This window comes from Pagrus major, chromosome 23 (genome assembly GCF_040436345.1).
Source record: "Pagrus major chromosome 23, Pma_NU_1.0".
NCBI lineage: Eukaryota > Metazoa > Chordata > Actinopteri > Spariformes > Sparidae > Pagrus > Pagrus major.
The window spans coordinates 14,533,583-14,553,539 of record NC_133237.1 but is presented as its reverse complement, the minus strand read 5'-3'; the positions used below and the strand labels follow the sequence as shown (position 1 = coordinate 14,553,539).

The 19,957-nt window shown below is 42.1% G+C and overlaps 1 protein-coding gene across 1 annotated transcript; it reads right to left on the bottom strand.

Annotated features, from left to right (window-relative positions):
* Nucleotides 1-6,009: 6,009 nt before the first annotated feature.
* LOC141019838 (heparan sulfate glucosamine 3-O-sulfotransferase 6-like) lies at nt 6,010-19,022 on the bottom strand. The gene is made up of 2 exons (XM_073494859.1): nt 18,526-19,022; nt 6,010-6,628 (listed from the first exon to the last, which is right to left on the bottom strand). Exons 1-2 carry the CDS (start codon nt 19,020-19,022, stop codon nt 6,010-6,012), a joined length of 1,116 nt encoding a protein of 371 aa, XP_073350960.1.
* Nucleotides 19,023-19,957: the final 935 nt, after the last annotated feature.

Below are 19,957 nucleotides of genomic sequence, written 5' to 3'. Positions count from 1 at the left end.
AAACAGACAACACCTTCTTTTTTACTATAAAAGGCACAAATGCTACGATATACCTTCCCTGGATGACTGAAAGGCGTCTGAAACTGTGAAATGATTTTGCACTGACCTTTTTTTTTGGCTCATTACAGTACCAGCCCCTGACATGAAATTTATTGCAAGGTCCAACATGTGAAAATGTTTTACAACTTGGCAATGTGTGTTCAGAAAATGACCATTCGTGCTAACTGGCTTTGCGTGCTGCACTGTATGTCACCAGACAGCGCTGTGGTGTGGCCATTCGTAGAAAAAAAAAAACCACCAACACACACACAAGCACTGGAAGGACTGAGTCAGGCAGGATGCATATGACATATCTCATCAGAAAGACACACACTCACATGGCCTGGGGTTGATTTTTAATTTGTTTCTGGACAGGCAGAAGGTCTACCGTGTGTGTCTGTACTGTACATGTGTTAAATGTTACAAACTTGGACGTCAAGTCTGTTTTTATAGTGAAGTACACCTTGTCCCTTCTTCCCATATTTCCAAAATCGTTGATGAGTTTCGATTAGTTCTGCTCTCTAAACAAGAAACTGTAGTCACACGGCGGCCATTTTCCTCCAACATCACGCTCTGAGTGGGAAGTTCAAATGATGGGATGATGTCATACTGCCGGAGTCCAGGTTGCAGGTCGTATAATCGTAGAGAATCTGAAAAATCATTTCACAGCTTCCTGATTGATCAGCAGCTGAAAAAGTGAAAGTCATGATGGGCCATATTTCAAGGTAAAACATGATATAACATGATGACAGATAAGTTTCCGTCAGCTATCAGCTAACGTTAGCATTCAAGCACTATATACAGCTTGAAACCCGAAGCACAGCAGCATTAACAATATTTCAGTGTTTGAGCTCCCCACCCCGAGTCAGAGGAAAATGGCTGCCGTGTGAATACGTTCTGTTTCAGAGCTTTCAATTAACCAGCCTCATACTGAACGAACAAGTGGGCGGTTGGGGATTAATAACACCATGGAGCAAATCAAGAACCAATTTGCGATTTTTAATAGGCCAAACTTAAGGCCTGTAATTCATTCTGGTGGAATAATGAATGGGGTCCTTGGCAAATGAAATGAAACCATGCGTGAAGGCCAGGTGCGAGCCTCTTTCATTCAGAGTGATTGACTGTACGTAGTGTGTTAGCATTTCGTTTGAAGATGCAGGTGGAAGGCAAAGTGGGCAGTGTACCGTGGAGCGCACTGTAGGTTTAACAACTAAACGCGGCATTTGATTTAAGCACGTTTCAACCGTACACATGTGTGTAAATCTCCAAAAGATTAAGGATGTTTCCAGAAGAGTTTTGTTTTTTTTTATTTTAAGAATGCAGTTTTTATTTCTCAGTGGGAAACGTTTCCATCCATTTGGCAGCACTGTCTCAGTTAGTACCTCATCAACCACGTGCAGCCTCTCTATAAACTTAACTTTTCCAATCAAGGCCCAGTTAAGCAGACTGGAGCTGGTATTTTTGTAAGCTGAAATGGCAACAGAAGCATGCACGGAAACGTGTCCAGAAAAACAATGTTATAAAATCCTATTGTAAAAGTTCTTAATCCCGTATCCCTAAAAAAGTTCCCCCAATTTGCGTTGGGCTGCCATGACCATTTGAAAATCCCTCTAGCCCAAATTACTCTCTCATCAATTAAAGCTGGAGTCACAATTTAACAAGATGCTGTGAGGCCTCAACCACAGAGAAGAGAGAAAATCCCCGAGCATTTCTTCCCTGAATCGGTGGCGACTGCGGTACGGGTGGAAAATGTGTGGAGTCCTCAGTATGAACCGTCTTCATTTGTGGTCTCTCAGTGTGAAACCGCTTTTACACTCTAATCCTGCTTTTTATCTGTTGCGTAGGAATCAGCTCCCTCTTCCTACAGCGCAGCCTTCCGAGTGGTTCATCCCTCCCTCGGAGTGTTTCTGATTAGTCTGCCATGTGTCCATTATTCCTAAATAAGAGGCACCGCACAAAATATACATCCCTCATCACGCCTAATCTCAAACGGTCACATCGGCCTGTAACTCAATCCACGTCGGGCGTTTTTCACTCATGCGAACAAATCCACTATGGGAGGAATTGATGGCATGCATTAACGTGTGGGCTCAAATCCTTGGAAGCTGAGTGCCAGCTGAAGCTAAACAAATTACCGTCTCCATGAGAAAGAGGAAGATTTGCAGCTTTATAGACATGTAATTTATTGTCTTTGTCTTTTAGTTGTTTTCAGCACTTGTAATCCAGAATATCTTGTATTTCAAACAAATTCAAATAATAATATATTGTCTCTTTATCATCTGGATTTGTTCTGACATCTCTCTTTAAATGGTTTCATCCAGGCTTTGGCTCAACGTGAAAAATACAAATCCTTTAAGGTTTTACTTTTATTCATGATATATCCAGCTTGATCAGCAGCAACCCCAGAGGAAGACCAAAACCAACAATGAATTGATGCTACAAGTACTGACTCAGTTAATGAAGCCTAACATGCCCACAAAAAATGGTCGCAGTTCGACGCCAAGATTTTCAACATGGTTATGAGGCAGAGGGTCAGATGGTGAGGTTGTTTCCACGTCCAAAAAAGCTCCAGTCAGACCCTCTCTTGCAAAACCAGTAAAAATGTATCATATTATTACCATTAAAAAGCAATTGCAAGTGTCTCTTTTCTTAGTACAACATTGTTTGACAATTCATTTGGTTGTAAAATGGTTTTGATCAGACGTCCAAACTGTGACGCTCACACCACGCACAAAGATGACGTTCATTTTTAAAAGGACACCTACTATGTTTTCCTTTCCCTCAGTGTTTCATAAAGGGTCTTGTGCATGTAAAGGATCTTGAAAGTTAAAAAGGTCAAAGTCCACACCAACAGGTGATGTACTGTAGTATGAAGAGCAAAGAAGTGTGTTCAAAATCAGATGAGCAAGGCACTGCTGTAAGGATATAAAGCCAAGATGATACAGCATTTTCTGATTGTTTTTTGTGGTCTTTTTGATATTTATTACTGTAAATTAGTTCTGACAAACCACTCAAAATGGTTAAGATATATTATTCTGAAGTCTCAAATCAAATACATTTGTACTGTAAATGTAGAAGACATTCAGACAGCTGTACTGAGGATGTCTGTGAAACCCTTTATTCTACCGAATCGAATCAGATCGTGAATTTTGTGAATTGCCGTACACCTAAAATATTGATGACAGAGTCGTAAAACATGACTAAATGCTGGTGGTTTCTGCAGATTCTTGTGGCGGCCACATGTAGAGGCGGGCTGTCCATGAGCTCATACGCAGCGATATGTCAAAACACAAGACTTGTTTGCTTACGGTTTATTAAATATGCAGTCAATCGTTTTCACAAACACAAATATAAATCTGAATGCCTTCTCAATCATTCCTCCATATTTCTTCCTTCACCTCAATTGAATTTCTCACATCACTGCCAGTGTTTAGTGACAACTGTAGATTATACAGAATCTCCTGCTGATTTAATGGAACTTAACGACTGGGCTTGTCCTGCGAGCACCGACGCTAACGTCTTCCCCAGATGGCAGAATGGGAAATCAGTTATCTTTAATGCCTGCTGCTGGGCTGGCACAGCAAAAAGGCAGCAATCACTATGACTGGTAATACAGAGTAATAAAAGTTGGCACAGATGAAGTGAGCCAAGCGCATTTAAATTTTAGCGAGGCCCACTAAAAGCTAATGCCAGACATATAAAACAGAGAGGGAATGTGACAGAAATACTGACAGGAATTAGAGAAGGCAAGATGTATGTGGAGAGCCAAAGCAGTGGGTGTGTGTGCATACAAGTTTGCACGAATACCCACACTAGCATGCTAATGCACGGAGCCACTGATTTTCTTCACTCGCAAACCGCTGACGTTTCCACAAACAAAGCTCAATGTTAATCAATTTGACTGAACATTTTTTGGTTTAATCATCGAATGCAAATCCTTGTCAGGCATATTTCCATGCATTGTTTAAAAACACATCTGCAGTGTATGTTTCAGATCTTAAGTTGGTTCCCTTTTTGCTTGTTCCACCAGAGCAGATGTTTTTTTGTTTTTTCTTTCCTTCCCCGTATAGGATAGTGTACCATGAAAGAGAAGAGCTCTGCTGCTAATTCTGAGCCCTGAGAGGAAGGAGGGGGTTCTCTAAGTGAGCTGACATCTTTCATAATTAAAGGCCACAGCGCACGCAGGCCTCAGACTGTACATGTGGTCTCACTGTGTGGAAGTGGCGAGAGGGGAAAAGCAGTGTGAGAGGAGCTGAAGAAGCGAGGGAGGGGACGGAGGGAGAGCTCTCTCTGGTGAGAAAATAAAGTTAGTGAGGGAGCAAAAGTTTGAAGGCATAAATAAAGGAGAGGATCAGACGAGGACGCAGAGAGAGTGACAGTTTGGGTTGCGGCAGCGCAAACATCTTATCATGGAAGAACTGATCCTTCACTGAGCCCGCCCCTCTTAGTTATCATTAACAACGCCACTACGCTGTCCAAAGTCGTCATCATTTTTCAAACAGTAGGCAAACAATGGGACAGACGTACGTTCTAGATGACGACCGACAATTTTGTCAGCTGAACTGTCCCAAATTCACCAGTGACAGCCGTTGCTAGCAAACTAAGCTAAGATTAGCTCCGTTGAAACTGCTGTCTCTGGCGTAAGTTTTAATGTTTCCAGCTGACTCATACTACAATTAGAGGCTTCCAAAAGAGGTCTCGAGCATACACAGTGACTACATACATGATATTAAGTTAAAATACTCCCAGGAATACCGTCTCATACACACCAGTTGATTATCTGCGTAGAAAACACCGAAATAAGGCAAAAGCACTGATCTTGTATTGAAGTGTTGACCCAATTAGCTGGACTGCCCATTTGGCCGACAGCCTGTTATTGCCATTAATATATTAGTGTATTTGGACGAAGTGAGTGACCTTCATCGTCGTGGTAACGTGTAATGGTCAGCCTATGGAGTTTTTTACTTTTTCTATCGTGACCCACAAACCCCACAAATGAATGTCAAAGAAAAAGGATAAAACATCATACTCTGGATGTCAGATAAAACTTTACTTCACGACACAAAGAATCAGTCAGAGTTAAGGTTTAATACATGCCACTGTGCTTTGTGTACTTTACACATGGAGTTTAAAAAGGTTCAAAATAATCACAGATCAAGACAGTAATTATTTTAACGGGGTAACAGTGGATATATTTGCTACTGTCAAAGGCAATTAGAATAGCAATGTAGCTTTGAAGCAAGAAGTATCTACAAATACCTACAAGTGGAATGTGCGTATGTGTGGTTTCTGTTGTTAACATTTCATATTTACAGATGAGGTATCATTGGTATATCAACTGCTAAGAACTGAGAAAAAACTGCAAACTAATATATGTAGCATTTGGAAACAGAAAATCTAATGAAAAATATAAATGCAGTAAGAAGAAATAGTGGTTTATCATGAAGTATGACATTTTTTCCAATGTCCTGTCAATGAGCGCATACTCATTTTTATGTCTTTCCTTATCATGTAATAAATACTTTTCTTTTATAAAAGAAATCTGTTTCAAATCAACAGAAAATATAAATATCAGCTTATTTCATAAACAAAACAAAGAAAGTCAAAAATTATATTCAAAGGCAACGTCTGCTTTCCCTTTGGTACATAGTTTGCTTCAAACATTTACATACAAGACATGACAATGACATTTACATACAAGCAAGAAAATGTTTTAATGGTTTAATAACTAAGCCATTAACTATATATATATTGGCAGCACTGTGTCCATGTCGGCTTCTGTCTACAGCGAAACAGTGAGTTCATGTGCTGCATGTCATGTTGATTCCACTGAGGCAGAATTCAGTCTGTGGACTCCGTGTTCCTCTACCCCGTCCCTGAGAACGTTAGCCCCGTGGAGCATTACACAGTCAATCTCATGAGAAAGTAGAAGACTGGCTTTTATCTGGGATATATGACAAGAATCTGCTGTTAGTCCCAGCCAAAGTCTTGTCCACTCATCTGGTAAAATCTGTGGTTAAAGGGCCTGTAGAAGTCTCTGAGCCTCTGCAGGACCTCGGAGGGGATCTGTGGATGGGGTCTGCCCTTAGACTTTCCAAGGCAGCGTGGTCTGCTGCTCCCCTCTGGCTTCTTCAAGCAGGGAAAACCTTTAGTCTGGTTGAAGTAGAAGTGTTTGTCTGAAACGACCCTTTTCAGACCCAGGAAGTCCTGAACACGGCCCATCTCCCCAGCCGGATCAGACACCAGCCGCTCGCCGCTAACAAACAGAAAATGAGACAAGGGGAAGTGCTGGAGCCAGTTCTCCAGATGTTTGGCGTAGAGGCCGATGCGCACAGCGCTCCATGAGGTGTCAATCAGACCTGTTGAGAAGTTTTTCAAAGCCAGGCTCTGGAAGGATGGAAGGCCTGGGTTCTTGGACAGTGTTTGGGTGTAGTCGGAGACAGCCCGTGTCACGGGATCCCTCACCACCACAATGAGCTTGGTTTGGCAGTTCATAGTGCAGACGCGGCCAGGAGCCTCCTTTGTGACAAAGTAGCTGGGTGTCTTCTCCATGGTGATCTGGCCGTCCAGCGTCCGAGGCATCAGGTTCCTAAATGAAAAGAAGACATTGACTTATAACCTCAATCATATAAAGTTAAAAAACAGTGATTACACACATCCAGCAGACACAGAGCAAAATTAGCTTTTATTTGGAGTCGTCTTTCTGTCCAGCTGATGAATGTAAATCCAATATTAAATCTCTTTTAGCTCCATTTTTGGTCTCCACCAACTCCTGAAGGAAATATCTGGCTCTTTTGCTGCTAAACACTCCTCTATGTTCACCAGCTAGTTCTTAATTTAATCTGTCTGCCTGTTTGGTGATGCACGGGTAGCATACAGTTGGTTTATCAGAGCTTTTTCACAGAAAGCAGCTGCCTAATGAGAGTGAACGAAAACAGTAACCAGAAACAATACTGTAGCTAAAAGACACAAAAACTTTCTAAGTTGGGGGATACTTCTTTGTGGATCCCTATGAGCAACTCCTTTACATCAAACATAGAAGTAACGCATATTCTCAACGTTACTAGAATAGCCCTCAGTAGAGCGTATACCTCCGCCAAGGCACAATAGTCCCCTTTAACTCAGTAAAGTCTAATTCAATATCAAATAAAATAAATCCGCTAGATCTGGATTTTTATTTGCATCTGCATGAAATTGTAACAACTCATAGAGACCAGACACCTAAATAAATCTTTTTCCTTTGGGGTACAAATTCAAATCTACTGACTTCAGTGAAAAGAACATTAAGAGATAACGTAAACACATTACATACACTAAACCTTAAAGTACCCCAAAATCTGTGTGATTAAAGCTCCATACGCCGTAGTGTGTTTATGTGCCGGGGCCCCAGACAGCCCATCTGAATCTCACTGTAAGTCCTGCACAAAAGGACCATCCACTCGCTACAGGCCTGATGAGTCAAAACCACAAAGCCTCAAGAACCACTTAACAGCAATTTCCTACACCCCCCACCCCCACCCCCCCTTCTTCCTGCAAGAGCAAAGTGTCCCCCCACCCCCGCCCCCTCATCACCACCACCCTCACCTCCCCTCCGGGTTCCTGCAAGGACCCAAACAGACCAACGTGTGCAGGAAGTGCAACCAGGATGGCAAGCTGCTGAGCTCAGCTAGTGTGTTAAACATATGGCTGCAATGAGGAGGGATGCTGTGTAGAAATATGCCAGTAAAAAGGCATGTGCTGAATTATGTGTTACTATAGTGCAGCGATGATGTTTAATAAGCTAAACGAATGCTTTATCTCCCGATGTTGATATATGTTTCTTTTATCTCTACATATTGTGTGCACCTGCTGTCCTATAAACTCTGAGAAAGTTTGTTCAACAGCGGCTCATCACAGTTCAAAGTAGCTGTCCCGCCTGTTACACAGACTGCTTTTATTTCTGGCAAGCTGGCATTGTGGGTACTCGCCAGACCCAGCGTTTCTTCTTGTGTCTACATTCGACATTGACATACGGAGTGAGGCGAAACTGTGGTGGATTTGGATTTCAAGAGACAAATTGTTTTGCATGACATGGAGGATGAGCAATGTTTGAAACAGCAAATAAATAGTCTGTAGTTCATTTACTCCACACAACTTATACTGTGTTACTGGAAACGGAGAGCTTTCATGTGGCTGAGCAAGTCATGCAGCCTGTTTGCTTTATTTGTTTCAGATTGAAAGTCTGCACAGAGTCCAAATGTCACTGACAAGAGGCCACTCAGAAATGTAAATCACAGATGGACATCCAAGGAAAATTTATTTTAATTTAGCCGGTTATTCTAGTGAGATCATCTGTGGGCGAGCGCTGATTCAACTGTAATTGGAAAGCAAACTTGTAGTAAAAGCAAAAGGCATGAATCATTTTGAGCCGATCATTAAAAAACACTAACAAATACACTCGTCTTCCACGTAGAAAGATTAACTTCACTTGAGCCTTGAGTTCATTCGCCAACATTATTTAGATTCTTATATTCCAGCTGAGAGAACGAAGGTTAAGCGGAGGTCTAGTGTGGAAGATGTGTTGGCATCTAACGGTGTGTTTGCAGGTTGCAGCCAACTGCACACCCCTCTAGAGCCACAGTTTGATTTGGTGGTGCAACAAGGCAGATTGTATACATACTCCATTTCTGCGCCTAAATCCCCCCAAAAAACACACATATTTAATTTCTTAGCAAAAGAGTTAGGTGAGAACATTAATGCTACTCTCATGTCTGTAAGCTGGTTAGCTTAGTTTAGCTTATCTCAGCTAAGTTTAGCTTAGTTTAGGAAGGGGAAAGAGCTAGCCTGTCTCTGTTTGAAGGTAACAAAGTCCACCTCCAGTACCTCTAAAGCTCACTGATGTACTCAACAGTATATCTGGTTTGTTTAGTATGTGCAAATGCGAAAGTATAAAAGCAAGACAATGTGGTTTAAGAGATGGTTAGCTACATGCTGGACTATTTCTTGGACTGGTGCAGTTATCTTGGACAGAGCCAAACTAGCTGTTTCCGGGAAACAAAGGGTAAAACTCTCTGCTAAAGGGTTTATATTTAGGGAACTGCGGTGTATGAAGATCCTTCTGTAGTTCTGTAACGACTGAAAAAGTATTTGTTCTCAACGTGACCATGAATGTGAAGGAGGAAAAAGACTTCTCTGCAGTTGTTCTCGTGTAAGTTTCCAGTTTCCCCTCTTTACTTAAAGTTAAGCCGTTTCAACCCACCCCCATTAAATGATCCCCATAATAAAAGACCATTAATTGATTATTATCCAACTACAAGAGCTGCAAATGGCCTATCGCTGCCTGTCTGTCCCCTGTTTATCTGTGTCTAATCAATACGTCTGTCTCTATATGACGGATTGTTCACTGTGTGTGTGTGCACTTGCGTGTGTGTGTGTGTGTGTGAGTGTGAGTGTGACGCACATGCAAGCACAGAGGTGTCAGTGTTTACTGATGAGAAACTGAGCGCTCGTCTCCCTCTCTGTCCTCTACTCATCCATATACTCTTGGATTTGTCCTTCACTCCTTGACATAAGTGTCACTTCAATAATTGACCATAAGTTGTCTTTCCATACTCATGAATAGTTAATGAATTGTGGCTCCCCCCCTCCTCCCCTCCGGTCCCTATCTCCCTCATCTCAATCTGCCTCATTATCGGAGAATCAATAACAGCCATTTTCTATCATAAATCTGTTCCTGTATGTGGTGTCAGGAGAAACTGTAAACAGATCAGGGATGATTAATTTCTTTTCAATTTCCTCATGCATGTAAATCTATTGTTGTGCTATATGTTCTAACAAATGCAGCTCTCACATTCAACTTAGGGAAATAAACCTCTCAGTCAACTCCATATGAATGTGCAGGGAGAGTAACTCAGGGCACGAAGATGTTTTCTATTTAGCTCAGTATTGGAAAGCCTTGCTGACTAGCCACATTAGTCTGGAACTCCCTGCTGCTTAAAGGATGTAGCGCTTTTCTACCCTGAAGTGCTACAGCGCTGATTACACCACTGATATGTCTGGATCAGAAGATTAAATACTAACTCTGGCAACAAGGATGTGGCCCAGAGACTTCCTGCCCCCGAGATTATGGGTTCTCCCGCTGAAGTGCTGCAGCTACATCCCCTCTAGCGCCCTAACGAAAGGCATTCTGCACAGAGTGTAGAACTGAGTGTACCCAAAAAGATCCTAAAAATCCAATTATCATGTCATTTTCGAAAAACAAAAACAGATCTCACATTCCGCGGGTTATTATACTCATTTGCTGGACCATCTACGCCAAACACCGACTCGCTGAAGGAGAGGCTTCTGCTCTGGCAGGCGTTTCCACGTCCAAACGCTTTCATAGCCGAGACCCAATTAATGAGTCAGTGGAAAATCAAGGCCGTAAAAAAACGAGCCGGAGAGCAAACAACAAACTGAGTGAAAACATTTCCCAGCAGTGCTGCTATGCTCAGAGGGTGACAGAAGGAGCCCGAGGGCCACGGACAGGCTGACAGGATGAGTGTGGGAACCTCGATTTACGCCTTCATGCCTGGGTGAAGCATGTGTTGCCAGTTTCCTCTGACCAGAAAACAACAGAAAAACAAATAAAATAAATCCCTTAAGTTCAACAGGCAGCAAATAGAGCAGTTAAAGAAATTTGTTTGACAGATCAGGAAATATGCTTGTTTGTTTTCTTGCCTGGAGTTGAGCTGCTCTCTGTGGCTCTGCAAGAATATGCACGAGGATAAATTACAGGAATAGTTCAACATTTTGGTGAGGAGATTTACTTGCTATCTACTCAAGACAAATTGGGGGAAGCACATCACCAGAGTAAGTGCTATCTACTGCTAACTGTAGCCATTAGCTCAGTTAGCCGTGCAGCTAGCGGTCCGGACTAGGAGCTTGGAGCACCAGGGCAGTGTTGGTGTTTGCACCGCTAGTACAGGCACTCTGAACCAGGTCAGGGCTAGCTGGTTAGCATGCTAAGTTGAGTAGGTATCTCTTCAACACAGTACAAGGAGCCTACATAGACGTCATAACGTCAAAGTTGTTATTTCTTCACATTCTGTTGATCATTTTTGTTAACTTTTGAATGTTTTCAACAAAAATGACATAGTTACTACTTTCAATTCTTTATGCTGAGCTATGCTAGCCAGATTCTGAAGGTAACTTCATGTTTAATGAACAGAAATGAGAGTAGTACCAATATTTTTCATCCAACTGTCCACAAAAAAGCGTTTTCTTTGTGTGTTTTTCGCAAAATGTCAAACTTACCTGACTGCACCACACTAACAAAGCATTAAGGTTCACCATGACGGCACATCAACAGGCCACCGACACACACACACAAGAGGAGTCATCATTGTCTGGGGGTTACAAAGAGCAAATGTCGCCATACTGTCTCTATGTTCTTTGTTCATACAGAAACCTGAGCAGGCGACCAGGCTTCAAAGTGTCATGGACGCCAAAGTTTGAAAGAGACAAATCAACGTGTATAAAACCAAAGGTCGCCTGAGGATGAGCTTGAGACTGAGCAAGAACATTATAAACAATGCTGCAGTGTGTATTGGAGCTAAAGTAATATTCGTCCCACACACAAACACACTAAACACTCGATGCCAGTGTCAGCCTGGAGGTGAATTTTGCCGACACCCGTCATCTCTCTCCATGGGCAGAGAGAGGAAGTGGATGGTTAGATCCCTCGGGGAAACCACACGACCGGCAGAAAGACCGTTGCCACCCACAGGTTTTAAATTCATTGTTATCAGATTATTTTTTTCTTATGAATAATGGTGCAGTAATGGAGGGTTTTCTCGACAGGAGGTGAGTTGAAGTGCTATACTTCCACAGAGACTACAGTGTTTTATATTTTCATCTTTGGTGGTTTACAGCAGGATACCAGTGCAATGACTTTGGATATGAGTATGTGTGTGTGTGTGTGTGTGTGTGTGTGTGTGTGTGTGTGTGTGTGTGTGTAAAAGAGTGGGTGGCTGGGGGGGTAAAATCATACACATGTGTGTGCCTGTGTGGGCTTTTCTATAAAGAAATCAAATACTTTTGTTGGTCAGTGGGTAATTAGTGACTGCATGGCATATGAGCGTCCAGTCATAATTAGGAGTCTGAACAGGATGTTGGCATTTCGCACATGGAGGTAGCAGAAACACTTAGCAGGGTGGAAGTGCTGACTGATGATGGGTATTGATAGAAAATGTTCTATATCTGTGCTAATGCCAAAACGATTATTTCTATGACATCTCACATTGAAAAATATCAAGTATTTTGTTCGACAAAATCTTTTTTCTATAAAACAAAATGGATCCACCATTTTGGTCGAGACTATCTCAACAACTATTCATGTCGTCCTTAAGAGGAACTGTAATAACTTCAGTATCTTTATTAAGATAGCAAACATTGTAGTAAACATTATACCTGCTTAACATGGGCATGTTGGTACTGTCACTGTTAGCATGTAGCTCAAAACGCTGCTGCGCCTACGTAAGTACAACCTCACAGGGCTGCTAGCATGGCTGGATAATAGCAGTACACAAACTTAACTTTAAAGAAAATGTTCAAAACAATTGTGAAATATCTAATCAAAGAAGAAGTCAGCAAGACTTTCAGTACTGACAGTTTTTGATACGTGATGCTAGGAAAACGATCGGTTTCCAAATACTGTACTGATATTAGCTTGATGCTAACAGATGGTGGTTCTCTTGGTTGTTAGTTACAATTATGCACAGTTTTTAGGGTTATTTATATTTTAACTGGCTTTAAAATGTATTTCCACTGGATACGCCCATCAATTTGCAACCTTGTGTTATTCTTTTCTGGAAATAGCAGCATAACTGAGCATGACTAACAAGTATCTGAAACATTTCATTTTGGCCAACTGAAACAAAACCATTATTCCTTCACACAGTATTTTCCTCACTAGCTAACTGCAGTCTGACATGACTGAAACCTCCATAAGATTTTACAGGCGCCCCAAAATGCACCACAATGCACCTCAAATTATAATAATTTCCACCATATGGGGTGTGAGTGTGGGCCGTTTCAAACCTTATAACATCACCTAGACCCGACTCCAGCCAAACCCCACCACCATTAAAACACAATACAACTCAGAACTTACAGAGACCACTTCCTGGTCTGCTAGACCAATCAGTCGTGTTCAGCCTCTATCGCTAATGGCCTCGGGGCTGGACACAGAATGAGGTGTTGGGAAAATCACCCTCACTCTGGAAAACATCGCCCCATGCGCATTAGAGTCCACTTTCGCCATTTCAGCTGTCAAAAATCCTGACTGACATGCTAAGTGTTTGAACCTGGCCCCTGACAGAATACCATACACAGTCTCACCCACCAGATACAGTAAAGAAGCAAATCTTGACAGCTCGTAAAGGAAGTAAAACAAATTATTTTGTTTCATCGTAACGTAAAACTACAAAAATGAAATGTCATATTTACGATATTAAAAATCAATCATGATTCATTTATGTATCAGTCAACCAATCAACCAATCCAATATAGGCCTACAGGGAGATTAAATATTGTGTGGTACTCTGTCATGTCTGATCAATGCCTCTCAATATGCCTGTAATTTAATGTCAATACAGCAAAGATCTGATGAATTACATACATGACAACAAACTGAAGTCATCTAACTGCACTGAACTGGTATCTACTCTAGTTTATAAACTGTGAAGGACAGTAGGTATATTTTACACAATTTACTGCAGAAACCTACCATTAAAATATGCATTTCTTTTTGTAATGCAGAAAACAATAAGGCGACTGGGTCAGGAGTAGAGTTTTTAAAAATATAACAAAATCAAAAGTCCTGAATTAAGCAGATCTGGATTAATAGAAGTAAAAGGGGTGAGGAAGGTCTTATTACTTTATTTTCTGGTCCAACGAAATTAATCCAAGTAAGTGTATATTAGATTGAAAATGCAATATGAAAAATGGCCCATACATTATCCTGCGGACCCTGGATTTTTTATTATCATTTTCACCTGTTGTCATCACTTCATATCCTAATTCACAAAAATCTATGTCTTTTTAAGGACCAATCTCATTTCTCCTTGCCCTTGTGCTGCCGCCCTTAAAGGATTTATACTATATTTTAATAGCAATCCGATCGTGGCATGGCCTTTGGTGTCAAGACTGTAGGTCAGCTGATTGACAAGCTTTCAAAATATTGATGAAATTCGTGGACTGGTGTTTTTCCTCAAATAGAAAGAAGGATTTCTATTATGTATTTATACTCTAGGATGTTATTTTGGATTCAAAGAATTCATCTCTTTTAATATAACAACTGCTTGTTCGGCTACAAGACAGTTGCAATCAGTGTTCTAATTTTAACATCATCAAGGGACTGAAGATACAAAAAAATGAAAATAAAAGTCTTATGGGTTACTCATTCCAGCCCGCATCACGGTGACAAAGCCATGACAATCAGGACCATTGTGCCATGGAAAGCTGAGGTTTTTCAGTTTTCTGCGGTGGCTCTCAAGTCCCATATGAAACCCATCACTCCATGAAGTCCCCTTAAAGCCATAAAACAACACAGAAAATTCATTAAATCTTTGCCTCATTTTGAATGCACTATTTGTGGCTTTTCCATTCCCGTAATGGGCTCGTATGCACACATGCAAACGAGAGAAGGGTTTGGATGGAGGGACAGACTGGGTGGAGAGGAGAAGACGGACTGGATCGCTCGAGATAAAAGTGATGGAAAACACGCATTGAATGAGGTCTGAGTTTGTCTCACAGAGGACAATGCTGTAGGAACAGGACTGCTGCGCCTGTGAAGTGTCTCCAGTGTACAGATCGCCAGCGTCTGACACACGACTCTCATCCATCTGCCGAAACGGCCTTCAGTTTGTGCTTATTTCCCCGTCCAAGACATGTGGAAGCAGGCGGAGGATCACAACGCACAAACTGTTGTCAGATAATTTAATCTGAAATGTGTCTTTGGCAAAGGCTATGCTTTTATTACTCATTATGAGAATCAGACAGAATTATCTGGAGGCATTCAAGCACGTTTTCTTTATCTGTTATGGCTGAAATCCAAGCACGCAAAGGTCATAAATGCCTGGAAGGGAGAGTCGATACAATAATGAACAAGACAATGTAGGCTAACTGGTTCTGTATAGGATTAAATTAATGATCCAGTGAAATATTCAGATCCATTTGTATTCTGGAAATACGATGGTGTTGACCCGAGAGCCGCAGATGAAGCGGGGAGCTCGAGAAAGTGTGCGAGTGTTTGTCAGCTTCCAGATGTGTGAGTTGACTCTCCGTTCACTGACAGTAAGGTGAGGAGGACTTGCTTTTTCCACATGGATGACTTTTAACTGTCATCCACCCACACACACACACACACACACACACTGCTGAGCTCTGTGACTTCCAGCGGCCTCTCTGTGGGTCACTGCGGATGACAGCAAACAGATTTTTTCCCCAATTTCTGAGATTCGGTGACAACAGGGGGAATCCTCTTTCAGTGATTTCACCCAGGATCACGTTGCTGCCGTCTCTATTGTAGCTGTTAATCCTTCCAACTCTTTCCCCCCTCGAGTTACAGCCAAGTTTACACCCAGAGAAGAAAATAGCCAATTTTACTAAAAGAATCAACAAAATAGCAGTATAGCAGTATTTCTTGTGGATCACACCCATGAGAACTGGTTGAACTCGTCCATCTGTCCTGCAGCAATTTGTCAAATCCATATAAAAGCCTGAAAAATCAACACTTACAAAGATAGAGAGATATTTTTTCATCGTGACTTTGAAAAATGGCAGCATTTTATTTTTTTCTTCTTCTTCGTTTTGCTTTGGTGGATACTATGATAAGAACTGAAACGATTACTTGATTAAAGGTGCACTATGTAGGTTTGGCGAAGACATTTTAATCAGAAGAGAAAAATCTTAATTGATTTTTTATGCCTTAAACAAACTAAATAAACAAACTCTCTTTGTTTTCATGACTGAATAATCTGACTAAACAAACTGACCTTAAAGGACAACACAATTTCATATTGTTTTTGTACATATTTGGCGGACCCTGCCACCTTTCTAGCTTCAAACAGTGTTCTGGGAACCTTCTTTTCCTCTGAGAACAGCTTGTTTATTCAGTTATGGAAAAGATGAATATTTCTGAGTTGGTATTATTACCTCATTTATATTGTAAATATTATAATTCTGAGTTTTAATTTCTTCTCCAGAACTACATAGCCCCTTTAATATTTAGATTAGTCAAATAATAGGACATTATCCATTCTGAAAACCAGCAAATCTTTCAGTCATTTTTTAAAACCAGAACCACCAAATATTCGCTGATCCGAGTTTCTAAGATCCAAGGACGAGTTGCTTTTCTTTGCCATGTATGTTAGAAAACTGAATATTTGGGGGGTTTATGCTGTCAAGAGAACTAAACAAGCATTTTACATCACAGTGCGCTCACATTTAAACGAGCATTTTATGATAAAAACAAGAAAATAATCAACAGATTGATCCATAAAACGATCATTAGCTGTAGCCCTTATTGTGACTGATCTAACGTTCACAGACCATGTCAGTGTCGCCGCTGTGTTAAAGCACGAACAAAACAGCAGCATTAAAGCATAACAGCTTTACAGCACCAGTCAGGCTAATTAAAACACACAGAAACACACATAAAACACGGCCTGGTCACGACCAGGTCTGCCACAGGTATTTCCACATAAAGGCATCCTACACACTAAAAAGAAGGGGACGGAGAAGCGGAGCTCAACGAAAGTGGTGTGGAGGTTGAGACTGATGTGGCAAGAAGGACAAATGTGAGAAGTGTAAAAGACGAGTGGAAGATAAGCGAGCAAAGTGCCAAAACGCATGTGTGTGTTTATGAGGAAAAAAAGAGAGGAAGCTTAGCAGCATGCTAAAATTATCAGTGGTGAAAGTGTTTCCATGTGTCCTCATGCTCTCAGTTAAAACGCAGCTAAGGGGGGTTGAAAAAGAAAAAACGCCAAGAGAAGATTAAATTACACCAAAGCATTTGTTTATCAGTGCTCTTCATCCTGTCAGACCTCGCCCTCTCCTTATGGCACCTTTAAAGCTCACAGGTCAGAAATAGCCTCCTGACTCTGGCGAGAAGTTTAAGCTCTAAGTTGGGACCTTCTCCAGGAGCTAAGCTGGGGAACATCTGGAGATGATCAGGATTCAGCTTCATCCAGTCCTAAATCCCTCTTCTTTAGGGCCTTAAACTAGACCCAAATGATAGCTCTGGTCTGCCCTAAATCAGCCGCTGTCACCAAAGACAGTAGCTAATGTATGTGCCTCCACGTACAGAACTGTAAAAGCACATCTTTGTGACGTGCAGCCAAGATCTGGTAGGAATTAATTGCATCAGTGAGGTTTATACGTGTCATCACTGATGTCTGTCTGTATGACTCCCACTCAGAACAAGGTGGGGATGTTAATGTCATGCTGAAGTGTATAAATGGTGTTTGGATGACTGTCAGGATGATGAAGTGCTCCTCAGGGACCCCACTAGCCTTTTGATCCAAAGTGCAGCATGCAGAGAGAATATTGGCTTCTGGTGATCTGAATATATCAGCCAGACAGTGTTTGGCTGTCCAGAGTATTGACAGGAGACATCAGCACTTCTGCCCAGGTGTCAGCGGGGACAGTCACTGCTGTACGTCATCCTGCACTGTCTGAGACGGCATCCAAAGTTGTCATATTTCTAGTCGGACTGAAAGGAAAAGTTCATCCAAAAAATAAAACTCACTCATTATCTGCTTGACCACATACAGATGTAAAGTTAAAAGTAAAGGTGAAGTGTTGTAGTCCACTATACATTTCTGGAGCTTCACAGCAAAACAGCGCTGCAACAGCCGAAGTAGATGGGGACTTGTTTTAAAATGTAGAAGAACGACCGAAACAAGAACATAAAATGGCTCCAAACAGCTCATCTATGGTGATCCAATCCTCTGGAAGCCCTGAGATCACACATTGATTTGAAAAGACGTTATCTACACCCTTCTTAAAGCTTAAATCTTCAGTGTAGATGCTAAGCTAAAATAACTATTGGCACCCCATCTGAAGTGGGCGCACAAGCTCAAATAACATCTTGTCAAATCAATTTTAGATCTCAAGGCTTCAGTAGACTTTGATTACGGCAGAGAAGCAGTCTGGAGACATTTTATTCCTTTTATAACAAGTCCCCATCTACTTCAGTTGTTTAGGAGAACGCTGCAACACTTTTTTTGCTGTGAAGCTCCAGAAATGTTTTGTGGACCACGAAACTTCACCAGACTTTCCATCAGCATGGGGGTTAAGGGTTAGATAATGACTGAATTTTCATTTTGGGGTGACTTGTTCCTTTAAAGTGACTTTCACAGTATTTAATCAGATTCAAGCGCATAATTATGCCTTATGTTCTCTGTTTTGGACCTGTAACAAGAGTTTTTGGAGCTAAATGCCCGTTGTGTGTTTGTCACCTACCTGTACCACTCCAGTCCTTTATCATAAAACCTGTCGAAGAAATGAGGCTCCGCGCCGACCGCTCTCACGTCCGGATGGATGCGGAGAAACTCCAGCAGGGCGCGGGTCCCTCCCTTCTTCACGCCGATTATAATCGCCTGCGGAAACCTTTTGGTCCCGAACGTGTTGGACACGGGGATGCCACCGTCCTGTGCGCTCTCCTTTGCGCCGTCCAGCTCTCCCGGCGCGTCCACCTGCTCTGCGTCCGCGGAGGCTGTGCGGTTCCGGTCGGGGAGGAGACGCGGCGATGGTCGCAGGTCGTCGAAAAGGCGGCGATGATCGTCCAAAATGTCATAGTCTAATGTCTCTTGGCTGTATAAAGCTCTCGGAGCCGAATCGCAAAGTCCGCTGAGGCAGTAGAAGAAGTAGGTGAAGATCAGGAGCATGGTAAAAAACACCGAGACTTTGGACAGCACCTTGCCAAAGTTGAACCTGACTCTGCATCCACTACATCCCATGAGTTGATCTCCTGCGCGATGCCAAAGTGCCAAAACGGGGACACCAGCATGCTGCTTCTTCCAACATCGATCGGAGGTGATGCTGTTTTAATTTATCTCGCAGAACCTGTTGCGCAAAAGTGAAGCATCACATGGAGAGCTTCTGACACGGTGGGCATGTCAGATATAATCCTCATAATCTTTGTCCCCTTTTTTATTTCACAAAAAGACTAAAATAAGAGTGAAACTTTTGTCATATATCATGACTGGTTTATGTGCAGCCTGCTGTATCTGTGCGCTCTCAAGTCTACTAATCTCCCATTCAAGGTTTCTCCTCTGCTTTCCCTACGCCTCTTTTCTACCAGTCTCCACCCCTCCCTCCTCAAGCTATACATAAACATGCCTACATATAGAGGCTGGGGCTGTGGCCTGTGTTTATTTCTATATACATTTTCTATTTAGGCTGTATCATAAATGATGCATTATTAACATACATCATCTATAAGAAGCCACTTGGGAAAACATGCCGAGAGCTTGTTATGAGCTTCACTTTATTAAGAGCTACAGACACACATCAGTGTTTTACAAAATGTAAGCTGACCCGGCAGAGGAAAATCCTCCTTGCCCCTTTGAACCCGTGTGATAGATGTCTCAGTCAGCCCTGTGAATAAGGAAAGCCCCGAGGATGTCTATCCAAAACCTCTTGTACTCTCCCTGCACCCTGAGACTCAACACTGAGGCAACACATAGCCGAAGCGGTGACAAGTCTGCCGACACAAGCCTCCGAAACAACAGGCCCGGAGCAAGGAGGGGCCCCTGCGACTGGCTCTGCCCCATAAATACAGTATCTGAAGGCTGAGCGTGTCACCTTTAGGGCTGTACAGGAAGGATCAGCGCCGGGATATTCCCCCCTCCCTGACTCTGTGAAGCTGGAGCAGGTGTAGAGTTTCTTCTGG

Bases quoted from the DNA above. Each gene is read 5' to 3' on its own strand.
- LOC141019838 (XM_073494859.1), bottom strand. From the start codon at position 19,022: ATGGGATGTAGTGGATGCAGAGTCAGGTTCAACTTTGGCAAGGTGCTG. The intron at 6,629-18,525 runs GTAGGTGACAAA...CTTTTCATTTAG, and splicing joins AAAGGACTGGAGTGGTACAG to GAACCTGATGCCTCGGACGC.